The 16035-nt window shown below is 36.0% G+C and overlaps 4 protein-coding genes and 1 non-coding gene across 5 annotated transcripts; 3 read left to right on the top strand and 2 right to left on the bottom strand.

Annotated features, from left to right (window-relative positions):
- Positions 1-1334: 1334 nt before the first annotated feature.
- On the top strand, positions 1335-3260 carry LOC106366186 (probable inactive purple acid phosphatase 29). Its single transcript, XM_013805757.3, has 3 exons — positions 1335-1705; positions 1815-2212; positions 2701-3260. Exons 1-3 carry the CDS (start codon positions 1411-1413, stop codon positions 3163-3165), a joined length of 1158 nt encoding a protein of 385 aa, XP_013661211.2. The 5' UTR covers positions 1335-1410; the 3' UTR covers positions 3166-3260.
- A 96-nt stretch (positions 3261-3356) lies between these two features.
- TRNAT-UGU lies at positions 3357-3428 on the top strand. Its single transcript has one exon. It is a non-coding gene; the product is annotated as a tRNA-Thr (tRNA).
- A 637-nt stretch (positions 3429-4065) lies between these two features.
- Positions 4066-6484, bottom strand: LOC106366185 (probable pectate lyase 22). Its single transcript, XM_013805756.3, has 4 exons — positions 6265-6484; positions 5266-6012; positions 4500-4638; positions 4066-4407 (listed from the first exon to the last, which is right to left on the bottom strand). Exons 1-4 carry the CDS (start codon positions 6465-6467, stop codon positions 4180-4182), a joined length of 1317 nt encoding a protein of 438 aa, XP_013661210.2. The 5' UTR covers positions 6468-6484; the 3' UTR covers positions 4066-4179.
- A 3209-nt stretch (positions 6485-9693) lies between these two features.
- On the top strand, positions 9694-12913 carry LOC106366187 (UDP-N-acetylglucosamine--peptide N-acetylglucosaminyltransferase 110 kDa subunit-like). The gene is made up of 11 exons (XM_013805758.3): positions 9694-9950; positions 10305-10521; positions 10590-10682; positions 10762-10863; positions 10949-11116; positions 11205-11293; positions 11374-11495; positions 11568-11749; positions 11824-12108; positions 12238-12385; positions 12469-12913. Exons 1-11 carry the CDS (start codon positions 9748-9750, stop codon positions 12846-12848), a joined length of 1989 nt encoding a protein of 662 aa, XP_013661212.2. The 5' UTR covers positions 9694-9747; the 3' UTR covers positions 12849-12913.
- On the bottom strand, positions 12890-15178 carry LOC106366188 (protein GET4-like). The gene is made up of 11 exons (XM_013805759.3): positions 15008-15178; positions 14831-14910; positions 14563-14723; positions 14323-14482; positions 14136-14226; positions 13955-14038; positions 13816-13862; positions 13604-13720; positions 13445-13529; positions 13263-13343; positions 12890-13108 (listed from the first exon to the last, which is right to left on the bottom strand). The coding sequence occupies exons 1-11, from the start codon at positions 15050-15052 to the stop codon at positions 13097-13099; spliced, it is 963 nt and encodes a 320-aa protein (XP_013661213.2). The 5' UTR covers positions 15053-15178; the 3' UTR covers positions 12890-13096.
- Between the last annotated feature and the right edge of the window lie 857 nt (positions 15179-16035).

The following is a 16035-nucleotide window of genomic DNA, read 5'->3' on the forward strand; positions in this document are numbered from 1 at the left end:
GAAACTTAGCATGCGGGAATATAACTATACGGCTTTGCTTCTGAAAAAACGACACAAAACTTATCTTTATATGACTCACACACATTTATACAAGTCTTTGAATCTGTGTACGTATATCTATCTATTTTACAGTATATATATGTTGGTTGACATCAGTTTGAAAATATAATAAGCAATATGTTTCTTGCTTCAAATCTTCCTCAAAAGCTTGTGTTCTTGATCTTGGTTTGTCTCGGTGAGAGTGAAGATGATGACGCTGGAAGCTCTTGTCCTGGTTAAGTCACGTTGAGGTCATCTACTCCATTGATGAAGCTAAGTGGGGAATAAGCATTCCTGGTCCGAATTGACTTCACTTTTAAATCTTATTACATATGTCTTTTATAATAACTCAATGTTGTTAGTTAAAGTTGGTATGTTTTAATCACTTACGTGTGTGTTTAACTCACTGAATGTACGGTAGCATTTTTATCATAAAGTAATCAAAGGCTTATGCTTCGGAATATAAGATTTCACATGAATTTAAATACGTCTAGCTAGAGATTACATTATAAACAACAAGCTTCCAACATGTTTTCAAAGAATTTTCTTTAAGTGTTCATAACCAAAACGAGCCTCCGAGAGTTTTCAAGAACTTATGATTTTAATTCCGAAGCAGAAAATGGACATTTAACAAAGTTTTATACTACCTGATTGCTAAATGCATAGAAAACTAGATGTACAAGGCCTCCTTGAGGTTCTCTCTTTTTGTTTCTTTTAAGTTGGGTTGCTGTCTGTTTCTTATATCTCTATAAATTGTTGTTTAACAGAGAATGGTATGAAATATTAAACATTAATACCAAAAAAAAGAGTTGTTTAACAGCAACATTGTTAAATCTTCAGAAAATGGTAAGCTTAACATTTTACCCAAAAAACTAGATGTATATATGAAATAATGAAGAGAAGAAACCCCAAAAACAACATGAAGTCCTCATCATACACCTCTCGTGGTGGCATTGGAGAAATCACTAATCAAACACATGAGCCGTTTTTCAAAAAAAAAAAAAAACACATGACCCGTACTACAATACCATCAAAGATCACTGAATACCAAGAAAATCAAGAATCTCAAATCGATTTTTTCTTCTCTCTAACGAATAAGACCTTCCTTGTTTTATTCTGAATGTATAGATTGCTACATTTGTGTGAAGCAGCGACCATGCTATGTGAATGACTCATTGATTATAATAATACTTTTTAATCACGGCCAAAATAATTCCTTAAGAAAAATACAAAACATATAAATTAAAGAAAATATTCAATTTCATGGTCCCCTTCCTTTTGTCTTCTTCCGACACACAATTTGCTTAAGACATTTATGTACTAGACTGCAAACCAAATCTAATTCATTGAATTTCTTGGTGCGCCGTAGTAATGGCGGACAAGACCAGAGGAACGACCCTGTTCGTCTTTTTTCGTTTCTCCGCGTTCTTGTTTGCTCTCTTCCTAGCTCCGGTTCCGACATCGTCACACCGTCCCAAACTCAGGTTCGGTCTGAACGGCGAGTTCAAGATTCTCCAAGTTGCCGATATGCACTTCGCAAACGGCGCAACTACTCGCTGTCTCGATGTTCTTCCTCCCCAGAAAGCTCACTGCTCCGACCTCAACACCACCGTCTTCATGTCTCGAGTCATCGCCGCCGAGAAACCTGACCTCATCGTCTTCACCGGTAAAAATCCAAACTTTAAATTAAAAAAAAAAACCCAAACTTTAAACTAAAAATCCAAACTTTAAATTAATTAAAGTGATTATCTTTTGGGTCTCGTGTTCATTCTCAGGTGATAATATATTTGGGTTTGATGTTAAGGACCCTGTGAAGTCAATGAACGCTGCTTTTGCTCCAGCGATTGCCTCTAAGATCCCATGGGTTGCTATATTAGGAAACCATGATCAAGAATCTACTTTGACACGACAAGAACTGATGAAACACATCGTGAAGCTTCCCAACACTTTGTCTCAAGTGAACGCTCCTGAGGCTGCTCATTACATTGATGGGTTTGGTAACTACAATCTCCAGATCCGTGGAGCTGCTGAGTCCAGTCTACAGAACAAATCTGTTCTCAATCTTTATTTTCTGGACAGTGGAGATTACTCTAGCGTTCCTTACATGGAAGGTTATGATTGGGTCAAGACTTCTCAGCAGTTTTGGTTTGAGAGAACTTCAAAACGTCTCCAGGTATACCACCACCAACAATGAACAATCAAATCTCTTTGTCTCATTTATCCCTGCGGATTCGAATAAAACCAAACCAAAAAAGTTCGGTTTTCGGTTCACTTTCGGTTTGGTTCAAAAAGCTTTTCAAAATCAATTCGGTTTAGTTAACCGAACAATTATTTTTTTTTAAAGAAATTGTACCAAAACTAATCCAATTTATATCGAAAATGGATCGATGTTAACTAATAATCTATTAAACTTAGCCAAATTAAACGATTTTAACAGAAAATACCCGATTTTAATCGATTTTAATGAAATTTTCTTTTTTTCAAAGACATAATTCGGTTATTTCGGTTTTGAAATTGGAAACCAAAATTAACCGAAAACCGAATCGAAATATTATTCGGTTAACTTCAAAATTATTTTTAAAACTTTGGTTAACCGAAAACCAAAAAATTCTGGCCTAGTCTCATTGATCTCTAACCCTTTGGTTTTGATGATGATTGCAGAGAGTGTACAACGCAGAGCCTAATCCTCAGCAAGGTACAGCTCCAGGACTAGCTTACTTCCACATTCCATTACCAGAGTTTTGGAGTTTCGACTCAAAGAACGCGACAAAAGGAGTGAGACAAGAAGGAACATACTCAGCTTCCACAAACTCTGGTTTCTTCACAACGTTGGTAACTAGAGGAGATGTGAAGTCAGTGTTTGTGGGTCATGACCATGTCAACGACTTTTGTGGTAAACTCAAAGGTTTGAACTTATGCTATGGTGGTGGGTTTGGTTACCATGCGTATGGTAAAGCTGGGTGGGAAAGGAGAGCTAGAGTTGTGGTTGCTGAGTTGAATAAGAAGAAGGGAGATGTGAAAGCGATTAGGACATGGAAGAGGCTTGATGATCAGCATCTCTCTGTTATCGATGCTCAGGTTCTTTGGACCAGTTCTGTGAACGGATCAGTTGCTTCTCGTTTATGACTATATGTGGTTTGTATGTTTTATCTGAGTACAATGTTTTGAGTTTGGTAGAAACTGTTTTGGTTTCATATTAGTTTGATGCAACTTTGGTTTGATTCGTTTTAGTTAGACATTTAACTCAAGTAACCTTTGATCATCTCAGCTTTACATTTATAATGTAGAACAATACAATTGCAAATTTTTAGCAAGTGGCCCGTATAGCTCAGTGGTAGAGCGTCAGTCTTGTAAACTGAAGGTCCGTAGTTCGATCCTGCTTGTGGGCACTTTTTAAAATTTTCATTGTTCCTAGTTCTTGCCAAACGACGTCGTCTAACAGTGCTCAACTCTGCCGTTTTGACATTTGAACTGAAAAGGCCCAAAAATGAAACACATGTTGCTAGTACTAGTATGGTTTCTTCATATTTGTATCAATCTATGGGTAAATATAAGTATATTTTGTGATTGTATAAACTATTTGAATGTGTACTTGTCATGATGCTTCACTTATATCTCCTGCTTCCATCTGTTAGTTTATTTAATATGATGTTGTGCCTTCAGACCAACTAATGAGGGTTGAACCAGTTTGATTCTTTAGGTAGCTAAGTGTTTTTTTTTTGACAAGTATGTAAAGGTAGCTAAGTGTTAACATTCATCAAAACTTAAAAGATGAAAGTTTGCATGTTAAGATGTTTACATAAACAATCATAATCCATAGTAGAGGATTCATTGAGTTTGGTGTGTATCCAGGGAAGCTGCATTGCTAGGATTCAAATAAAACGAAATTGTAGTTGATCTTGAAGAACAGGTAAGCTTATTCTATATTAATGGAGCATTTAACGAGTGTTAATTAGTAATGTGTTGAGTTATATACGTAGTAAACTTTGCCGACTGAAATAACTCTAGCCGACGCAACGACCAAAATAAAATGTAACCAACCCCTTGTTCACTTTTTTCATCAAGATTATTACATAACTAGCTTTCATGTGCTAGTTTCATTATATTATATATACACACACACAATACACGCTGGTGAGGTCAGCAGTGAGAACCTTTTTTGCAGCTGAGTGCACCCGATGCTATAGTTATCTCACCAACGTGAGAGGACGGTCTAGCAGCTAGGCTTGAGGCTTTCGAATAGCTTGACGATTTACCTGGCCCAGCTCCAGAAAGTGTAAAGAATGCACCGTTAAGCATTAGATCTCCTTCTGATCTCCAGTTCCAATGACTCCACTCGCTTTCTGGCGCATCCTCATGCTTGGTTACCTTTTTTTTTTTTCCGACAAACATGTTATAGTATTATAAATTTGAATGAAATAAAATCACATTTTAGTTAGTTAAGTTAAAAACATGATTACCTCTTTGTCAAAAGGGCCATTAGGAGCAAGAAAGCGGTTGCCTTGAGAGTTGATGGTAGGATTAGCACTTCCTCCAATGGCATACATCTCCCAATGTGTATAGTCATTGTTCACCACATGAAAATATCCATGTCGACACCTACATACATTATATACACATAATTTTTTCATTACTTTGTTAAAAGCAAAACTAACATGCTCTACTTATAGAAGCAGTTTTAACTCTCTAAATTGATCTACATCTATAATTAAAATATTAGCAAAATGTTAACTCAACTAAGAGCATCATCAGTGATTAAAATGTTGTGAGTTTCTAAAAAAAATATAAAAGATTCATGCTTTATTTATTTATTTATTTTTATTTCTTTATAAATCAATCAACCACTAACCTATTGACAAGTTTTGTGAAGAACAAAGTATTTTTTTTCTCCTAATTGTAGTTATTTTAGAATAAGAGACTCTATGAAAACTTCACCATTTTAAGTGCTCTAACCTAACTACTTTACAGTAGATTAAGACATTATAATTTATTTCGCTTGATCGATCTTTATATGTAAGAAACTAACAAGATAGCTGGAGTTTAATGCAGTATTTGTGTTGGTTTTGCTATTTTCTTATAAGAGAATGTCCACCGACAATATAGTATAGTGATATACTTCACCTTTATAGTTTGTGCTACATATATCTACATATAGCCACACATAGGTTGTTTTGATAAATAAAATAATTTGAATACATTTTCTCAAAAAAAAAAAATTTTGAATACCTTGGCATTCTTTGGACGAGGCCTTCTCCAAAATGGTTAAAAGCGATAGTGACTTGCATGTTCTTGTCTTGCACATACGTGTCGCTATGTCCCAATAACATAACCTTATTGTGATGCGTCAAGTAATTATTAGAGATCGTTATAGCCGTTGATCCACGTATCGCATCAATCAACCCATCGTTACAATTCGAGAGCGAGCAATGATCAACCCATACGTGACTCCCACCGAAGATCGACACACCGTCACCGTCCGATATCGTTCGCCACCCGTAATGCTCTGGAGAGTCTCGTACGTAAGTGTTCCCACCTTGTTTACAATCATGTATATGCAAACCGTGGATTATAATGTTGGTCACATATTGTATGGTTATGCACGGTCCACCAGAGATGTGTACGGATGCTCCTCGACCGTCTAGGGTTTTGAAAGAATTCATTATGAGTTCTTCTTTTAGTTGGATCGTCATGTCACGGTTAAATATGATCCAAAGCGGTTGGTCTTGGATCACTGCGTATCTTAGAGTTCCGGGTTTAGGGTTTACTGGATCGTCGTTTCCTGGATCGGTGACCACGTAGAATTCACCGTCACGACCACCGATTGCGTTTTTGCCAAAACCGATTCCACAATCAGCTAACTTTTTCCGGTTTTTCTCCCAATCTTTGTCGCATCGCCAACAATCATCGATTGGATTACCGGTCTCACACGAGAAGTATCCTAAGTTCCTTCTTGATATAGACTCGTTTATTTGCCTATAATATAACCAATCAACATCAACTAAATATAAAATATCCGCATTGCTCTTGACGTCGTTAATTAATCTACTCATTATTAACATACGTAACTAGCTAATGCAGCAGCAAGTGAACATGTTTGTTTATGATAAGAATAAAATATCATAATCACCCCTGCATGGAAAGAACTTGAAAATACTTTTTAGGCTAAATATTTCAAGTGTATACAAACATTGTATTCTTGAAGAGTGTATAATTGTGTCACAATACCTGTGTACTTCCTCAACGACGAGCTCGGGGTCAGAAACGGGCAAAGACAAAGCCACTGCGGAGAAGAAAATGCAGTAGAGAAAGACAAGTGTAAAGGATGCATGTGATAAAACTAGCATTGTGTTCTTGGCTTCTTGCTGTAGATAAAGTTTTAAGGTTTTAGGATGAAACATATGAGTGAAGGGAGAAAGACAAAGAAACATATAGACTATATAGCATAAGATGACCACCTTGGGTGACTTAATGCGCATGCAAGTTGAGCTTAATTGGACCCACTTTTTCTTAGCTATTCTTTTTCTTTAATCTCAATTCTCAATACATTAAATAGTTTTTCCTGTGTTATAATGGAAATCAACCTAAATCATATAGGAGAAACACATTGCTCATTAAGAATTGATATATATGATTATACCAAACATAAGATAAAAAGTTTAAATCCTAATCAAGGGTATACGGAATGAGTTCTGATTTCTATTTATAACAAACCAAGAAAAGAAGCAAAACCCATTAGTTTCCACTGATACAATGGATCCGTCATCATTGTAAAAGTAATTATCTCAACCATTCAAGCAATTATAATCTAACCCTTGCTGAGCTAGTGACATTAAATATCCAAACATTCAGGTAATATTACTGAGCATTGAGTCATCTGGCTTAGACCATCTCCAATGGATTACTCTATTTTTTACTCTAAAATAGAGTAACTTTATAATAGAGTTTGAGTTTGCTCCAATGGTACTCTATTTTAGAGTAGAAAATAGAGTGATGAACAAAACAAAAACAAATTACTCTATATTTGGAGTAAACCTATTTTTCACTCTATTATAGAGTGAAAAATAGAGTACCATTGGAGCATTTTTTACTCTAAACTCTATTTTTGAGTGAAAAATAGAGTGGGGTTGGAGATGTTGTTAGAAAAAGGATAACTCGTAGTTAAATCTCAACGAACTTAAAGGTGAATGTTGGTGAACACTAATTAGATTGGCCACAAAGTCAACAGTGTGTTAGTGAGTGTACTTTAGTAATACGGTTTTATCACGGGTGAATTTACATTTATAGCAGTCATCCCACCAAAAACGATTGAATAGGAGAATTGAGCCGACAATGGCCCCTAGAGGTTTCATTTTGGGACCATTGAACCATGTGCTCCAAGTCCAATCTATCAATAAATTACACATAAATTTATAAATCTATATAAGACTTTTTTTCATAGCGAATAATTAAATTTTGAAACTTTTAGTTGGTATAAAATGTGTTGACAATTTAATGCACATGAAAACTATTTGCATCACTATATATCATCCACACTTTAATAATCATATTATATTTTCAGAACGCTTTATCAACTTATACAAGTGCACGTCTTACCGACATTTTCTTGAGATGCTTTAGCCAACACTTTACGTTGATGAAAAACTCTTTTCCATTTTTTTAGCATTAACGACCAAAACAACAATCATTATATAGATTTAAGCATGACTAATTTGTGTACATTAGGACATAGATTGCATAGAATAAAATTCACATTAAAAGCAGTACTATACATGTAGAAACTTTTGTGCATTCATTCGATATTTCTAGCCTGATCAGATTCGATATTCTTTTCTCGTGTGCCGAAACTGAAAAACTTGCCTCATTTCATGAAACTCTCAATGCTGAAGAACCTACCCAAATTCCATTACTCTTTACATGATCATGGAATGTTATTTGATCGTAGTTTACCATGCAAATACGAAATATGTAACCACAGGGCATAATAATAACTAAGTTCAATCATTCTATCTATTAAAGTTTTACATTGATGTACGTACGTAGATCATACGATTTGATGTTACCAAACTGAAACTTGAACATCCCGGATCTGTCAAACTTAATAATCTTTTGCTATTTTGAATTCATATCGAATACTCTTTTGAACAAAAATCTCGACGACTGTAATTCACAAGTTGTTTCTTGGTTTCCGTATGAAATAAACTCAACGTTCATTTTTTCTCTCGTTGTTGCGAAAGTTGAAAATGTAGTGTAAACAGTATAAGGAAAAAGAGAAAATTGACATTTCTAAAATCAAACAGAGTCGTTAGATTTAAGGTGGTAGATACAAAGAGAACGGTAGGATTCGAGAAAGAGAAACACTTAATTCAGACAAAAGGCATGTGAGCGGTCTTGCTTGAAAACTACTTGTCAACTTCTTCTCATTGTCAGTGTTCTACAAAAGAATTCGATACACATAGTGCATTGATCACTAAAACAACAAAGAAAAATAATGTTGATTAGTCAGTTCATAATCATCAATCAGGATTAAATCAAGAAATTATAATATATGCAATATACATACACTTTTTGGCATCATAATAATTATACAAAGAAGACAAGGAATCATAAACAATCCGAAGTGCTTAAAAGGCTAGTTTTCGGGTACAGACCGAAAGAACTAGCGCACGTCTAGTATTAGAATTACATACCTGAAGAACTGAAACCAAAGAGAAGGAAGAGAATAAACAAATTCCAATAAATTAAGAAGGTTGACGTATTAACATGTTACATGGACGTAGAACACAATAGTGCCAGTTGTTGATTATGCAGTTCATCGATTAAATCAATACTTCTAAGTTCTAACTTAAGATTAAAACAGTGACAGTTATTGCTAACTTCTAAATGCTTTGTTTTTTTAATATTTTTTTTTTGCGGATCTGTCATTGCATCTTTCGTAGTAGTAGACAGAGGCATGTAAATTGGTTGTTCTCAAGCCATAAGTCTATTGGAATGAAAAATAAAGTGGTTGTAGATCGGATCAGAGATGTTACTTAGCATATATTCAAGTTTCCTGGTATCAAATCTACATTACCCACTAGTTTATGTTCAAATTCTTATATGTCTAAGTTTTATAACATCATGTGATATTTGTTAAGTTTTCTCGAGCTCATGTCTAACGTTTGATTAGTACGATATTATCCATTTCAATTTAAAAATAAAATCTACATGGTTTTACTTTTTCACTCTTTTCCGAAAAATCTCGTATTAATCAAAATTGATTTTTTTATTATATTAAACATTATTTGTCTAAACTTCCGATGTTGAACTTGAATTGACATCTCTCAATATTTAAAAAATATATTTTGAGACCCCAATAACAATTATTTCTAGCTTGCCACTGCTTTTGAAAATGCATGGAATAGTGACATGATCTTGTCATTTCCATGTAACCTTTTATTTCACTTCCTTTTGATTGATCAATGTCAAACTAAACAGGCCTTACTTGCTGGCGCAGCCCGTTTTTGCTACATCCGATTTAATTAAACAAAAAAGCCCAACCCAACTTTAATTGATGACGTGTACCATCCAATAAACTTTTCCCTCCGCCTCAGTAAGAAGGTTAGAGTATCGCATTTGAAGGATAGACTAATCACTGTTACCAAACACCCTTTTATTTTATTTTTTTCCTTTCTTACTCACTTGACTTCCCGGAGAAACTCACAACATTCGATGGACCGCCCGGAGACGATCGCCGTCAAACACGAGCCCACGACCGTCGACTCTCCTTCATCTTCTTCCGCCGTCGCCGTAGACAACAAGCCAGCTCGACCTCAAAAGCTCGTAGTTTTAGCTGACCTCAATTTCAACCCTCCTGAGAGTGACGATCTCGACTCATCATCGATTCAAATCCCTACTCCTTCCACCATCACTAGGTACTCCCTTTCTGGCTCCTCCTACATACTATTTCAAAGGCAAAGCCTCTTCCTTTCTGTTGGGTTTCTACGAAAACACCGTATACTTGAGAAAACAGAGGTTTCGAGTAGCTTCCGGTACGACTCTGTCTCTAGGAAAGGGAAACTTTTGACGATTAGGGTTTGATTCTTACTGCTTTGGGGGCAAGAAAGTCTAGTTCTTTACGGTTCTTAACTTCCTATACAGTCATTTCAAGTTGAGCTATATATTTGAATCTAGGACTCTTTTGGCCTGTGTATTTGATCATATGTAGTTTTGGGTCGTGGGTTTGATTTTAATGCCAAAGGGGTGAATAAATGATTGTTGTTTTTAAGGTTGAGTAACGAGGAAAGTAATCAAGATGGAGGCTTGTTGACGTGCAAGGAGGTGGAGCCAGGGGAACTAGAAGCGAAAAAGATTAGTAAGGTTGGGAAATGTCGCTCGAGGAGTAAGATAGAGGGTTCCTCTGATTGTGGAGTTGATGCGGATGGTGATCAGGCTAGTCAAGGTGTCCCTGCATCCCGGGAAGAAAAGATTAGTAACCTCAAAATGGTGAGTTTATGGTAGTTCTTGAAAGGATGATGGTAGTGGTCTTAATGATAACACTTATTTGCTTATAGGGTTTGATTCATGTTGCAAGGAAGATGCCGAGAAACGCTCATGCCCATTTTATTCTCGGTCTTATGTTCCAACGATTGGGCCAATCTCAAAAGGTAGTCTTCAGCTGAGGCTTACACTGATATCTCTTAGAATAATTATCGTTTTATTGAGTTTAATGGAGAAAGTATTTAGGCAATACCAGAATATGAGAAGGCTGAAGAGATCTTATTGGGTTGTGAGCCAGAAATTGCTCGGCCAGAACTTCTCTTGTTAGTTCAAATGCACCATGGACAGGTGATTGTCTTTGTTGTGTATTCACGAACTCTTTAATTGATTGAGAAGCCACACTAATGTTCTAACACTTCACACCACATTGTAGTGTCTTCTTTTGGATGGTTTTGCGGATAGTGACTCTGTTAAAGAGATTGAGGGAGTAGAGCTTGAAGAAATTCTTTCAAAACTAAAGGATTCTATGAAGTTAGATGTTAGACAGGCGGTCGTGTGGAATACCCTTGGCTTAATGCTTCTCAAAGCTGGGTGTTTGATGGTAAAGAAATTTTTTACCATGTTTAGTGTTTCAAGATTACCAATGTGATTCCTTTCCTGATGAGGTTCTGTTTGTGTATGATTTATAGAGTGCCATATCGGTTTTGTCATCTTTGCTGGCTCTTGTTCCTGACAACTATGATTGCCTTACAAACCTTGGAGTTGCTTATCTTCAAAGGTAAGGAGCTTTCTATCTTCATTCTTCATATCTCTAACTATTATTGTGATGCCTCTCTCTCTAATTTACAAGTTTTGCAGCGGAGATTTGGAGCTTTCAGCAAAATGTTTCCAAGACTTGGTACTCAAAGACCATAATCATCCTGCTGCTTTGATTAATTACGCTGCTGAGCTTCTCTGCAAACTCAGTTCAACAGTCGCTGGTTTGTTTCTTATACCGCTAAGCAAAGTTCACATGAAGTTATATATGTAAAAGTGTTTTTGATTGTTGTAAGGTGCCGGAGCTAATGGTGGTCCTGATGCTTGTGAAGACCAGAAGGCACATTTGAATGTCGCAAAGGAATGTCTCTTGGCTGCAGTAAGAGCAGATCCAAAGTCTGCACATGCATGGGTCAACCTTGCTAATTCTTACTATATGATGGGAGATCACAGAAGTTCCAGCAAATGTTTGGAGAAGGTGTGCTCTTAACTCACTATCTAACCTTAAACTACAGTCTTGGTAACTGACTTAAAACTGTTTTTTATCTTCAGGCAGCTAAACTTGATCCCAACTGTATGGCTACAAGATTTGCTGTTGCTGTCCAACGAATCAAAGATGCTGAAAGGTCTCAGGATGCAAGCGAACAGCTTTCCTGGGCTGGCAATGAGATGGCTTCAGTGATAAGAGAGGGAGAATCTGTTCCTATTGACCCTCCCATTGCCTGGGCAGGGCTAGCCATGGCTCATAAGGCACACCATGAGATTGCAGCTGCTTTTGTTGCTGACCGGAATGAATTGACAGAGATGGAAGAACGAGCTATGTTTAGCTTAAAGCAGGTATTCACTGTTTCTGTGTTTAGCTGCTCATAGAGTTAAAAAGATATAAGATTGTTTCCTTGCATAAGACACTAGCATACACATTGAGACAAACTTTTGATTTCTTTATGCTCTTTCTGTTCACCGTAGGCAGTAAGTGAGGATCCTGAAGATGCTGTCCGGTGGCATCAGCTTGGTCTTCATTGTCTCTGTTCTCAACAATATAAACTCTCCCAAAAATACCTCAAGGCAGCAGTTAGTCGGTCTAGGGAATGTAGCTATGCGTGGTCAAATCTAGGTAACTCCCTCTTTTAAATCAATGCTTTTGCAGATTAATCTAATTGCTCTAAGATTGTTGCATTCACATGCTCTGGCTTTTAGGTATCTCGCTGCAGTTATCAGACGAACAGTCAGAAGCAGAGGAAGTGTACAAGCGAGCCTTGGCCGTGTCAAGAGAGGATCAAGCTCACGCCACATTCTCTAACTTAGGGAACCTCTACAGACAGAAGAAGCAGTACGAACTCTCCAAAGCAATGTTCTCAAAGGCGCTGGATCTGAAACCAGGTTATGCACCTGCATACAACAACCTTGGACTCGTGTTTGTTGCCGAACGTAGGTGGGAAGAAGCTAAGTTCTGTTTTGAGAAAGCCCTTGAAGCTGACTCACTGCTTGACGCAGCACAGTCTAACTTGCTTAAAGCCAAAACCATGTCAAGACTCTGTACTTGCTTCACTTCTTCAACTGTTGTCCAAGATTCTTGATACGTTTTTGTGGGTTCACAACTCTCACGTTATGAAAAAGATGAAAAAAAGCTTCGTTTCTTTTATCCTGAATATATATAGTAATGATAAAAACAAATGTATAATGTTACAAGAACAAAACTCTCACCCACTTGAGGATAAGAGAAACAAATTGAATTCTCAAAAGCTATCCATTATTAGAAAATTGCCAAATACAAAATCAAAATGGGGAAAGGAACATTGTATTCTTGCCTCTTATATCTTCTTCCTTAGCCCATCATCTATACGCAGGACAGGGAGAGAGTTTCAGTGATTCAAGCATTGTAACGTCAAGATATGAGATAGGTGGAAGATCATATACTTAGTTATATACATATGTTTCCATTGTTCAAGCATTGTAACTTCAAGAAATGAGATAAGTGCAGATCAAGTTACCTTGAAGATGTCTCCAAACATTCCTTGCAAAGGATTCTTACGCTGCACTCCGTAAAATCTCTCTGCAATCTCGTCCAGCAACTTCACAAGATCATAAATGTTCACCGTTTTACTCAGCATAGAAAGAGAAACATATATCCAATAAACAATGATCAAAACATGCAGAGACCAATCTTGTATACCTCGTTAAGCAGTGGTTCTCTATCTATGCAAGACTTAAATTTCGCTCTTAACATACTGAAAAGAGGCAAGGCATCCCTCTGCAACCTGTATCAGTACATCAAATTTGTTTAGGTAACAACAAAAGAAGACGAAGATGTACTAAGAGGGAAACAACTAACGTTTCCAGAAGATATGTGATAAATTGGATAAGGTCTGATTCTGAAAGGGTCTCTGCTTGTTTCTTAATCTCATCCATCAGAATATTTGCATCTTTCATGTTCCCCATAGATAAATACCTAAAATCCGGAAAAAAACAAGGACAAAATCAATTCTCTTTACTTCCCCTCACTCTATGCTATCTTTTGATCCAGTTATAAAGCAAAGAACTTACATGAGAACTGCTCGTGCAATGGCAAGGTCATCTTCACCAGGATAACACTGCAAAGTAGTGTATGCAAGTGAAACCATGTTACACCACAAAAAGGTTAGATTCAAATCCAGACAAATCTAAGTGAAAAGAAGAGACTGACCCTTCCCATGAAGTTGATCAGCATAGTTGCAAACTTCTCAGGGTCCTCGGCTCTAACAAAATGCCGTGATATTCGAACCATGTCCTGCAAGATTTATATTAAAACAATCATGTAAAAAATTTTATAAAAAAAAAAAGAATGTATAAAGAGATTATAAGCAAAAGGCTACAAAGAAGATTACAAGTTCAGGACACTCGGTGTAAAGATAATCAGCCAGCATAGCATGCAACTCAGGATACCCTGTACTTGGCCCTCCAAACTCCGCAGACCATCTACAACAAAAATACAAAAAAAAAAACAGTACTTTGAATTTAACTACCACACCAAACAACAAAAAATGTAAGATAACACGTGGCTATGGCTTTAACCTTATAGCAGCTCTCAAGAAGGAAGTCAAGTTATCAACCCGTGATCTAGCTTCCCCAAGAGATTCCTGAAGATTATGCACATCTTCATCATCGCTCACATCAACCAAATGAGGTGGCACAGGAACCCGAGGAAACAACTTGAACATACACCTGATACGATCTGAACACACACAAACATTATATCAGTTTACCAGAATGATTAGGGCTATGTATACAAAGGTGTATGGACTATAGACTAACCAAGAGACTCGTCATTACAAGGTGACTTGGCTTTAACTAGTGTGTCAACAAACAAAATAGCAAGGTCGGCCCCACAATTCACCAGGCCGTGCTCTAGCTCAACGCACGCCCCAGAGAAGAGGATGTCAAGAGCTTCAGAGAATCTCTGAGCCGTAACATATCTGCTAGCAGCAAAAAGGCTAAAGCTTTAAATCTCAAATTCAAAGGAAGAAACAACATCAAAGATCCAAACTTTAACCGATTAAAAGAGGTTGGGTAATGAAGGAACCTGGCACTGATGGATTTGTACATCTGCAAAGCTCCATAGCCATTACCTTCCTCTACCACTTTCTTCAATTTATCAATATGCTATCATACAATTCGAAAAGAAGATCGAATTTTCAATGGATCTATCTATCTATCTCAATGAAATTATCCAATTTGGAAAGGAAGGAAGAAAAGGAACCTCTTGGACGGGAGGCAATTCACGTCTGCTCCTCTCTCTCGACATTGGATCGATCTTTGAATTTTCAGCTTTTGGATCCTTCGGTTTTTAACTCTGTTTGGTTTACTTTCAGAGATTGATATATATGGAAACTAAACAGGAATTGACAAAAATACGTTTTGTTTTACGTATTTACCCTCATTATATTATTATATATTAAAATTAATTCGTTTTTAATTTTTTTAAAAAAAAGGCAAAACCCAAAATTCAAAATTAAAAGTTTAAATTTAAATGGGATAGCGAAATTAATTTGGCTTATTCACATGGATATTTTCCACATACTATAGACAAATATGTTACAATAATAACTAATTTGGCTTTTTACAAGAAATGAAGAAAAAAACTAAGATAAAAAGAGTAGGATAGCACCAAACCAAGTTTATGTTCTCAAAGTAGCACTCAAGGCTCAGTCACAAAAATAGGTTTCATTAAAGAGGAAAATATATACTTATACTCTTTGGGTTAATTAATCCAAACCTTAGGGTTTAGAGTTAAGGGGTGGGATTTTGGAATTAGAGTTTAAAATTTTATAAAAAATAAATACTAAAATAAAAAATAAAAATTTTAAAGACAGTTTCAAAAAGTATTTTTAAATTATAAAAAGAAAATTTGAAAAATAAAAAAATAAAAAAAAAAGTTCGAAAAAAAAATTATAAAAATTTCGAATCTGAAAACATATAATCTGAAACTATAAAAAAAAAATTCTTTTTTTCATTTTTTTATTTTTATTTTATTTATTTTTATTTATTTTTGTTTGTTTATTTAATTTTAAACCAAGGGTATTAGGGATATTTTACCCTTTAATGAATGTCATTTTTGTGAATTTCTCCTTCTAGTGCTATTTTTGAGACATAAACTTCAAATGTGCTATTATTGACAATTGCCCAAAAACTAATTGCATCCTCCATTTGATTATGCCATGAACAAAAGTTGTGCACCAACATTGATTTAATGACAAATAACTTTAAAATAATTTGTTTTGTTGGACG

Source organism: Brassica napus, chromosome A9 (assembly GCF_020379485.1).
Source record: "Brassica napus cultivar Da-Ae chromosome A9, Da-Ae, whole genome shotgun sequence".
In the NCBI taxonomy this organism is placed as follows: domain Eukaryota; kingdom Viridiplantae; phylum Streptophyta; class Magnoliopsida; order Brassicales; family Brassicaceae; genus Brassica; species Brassica napus.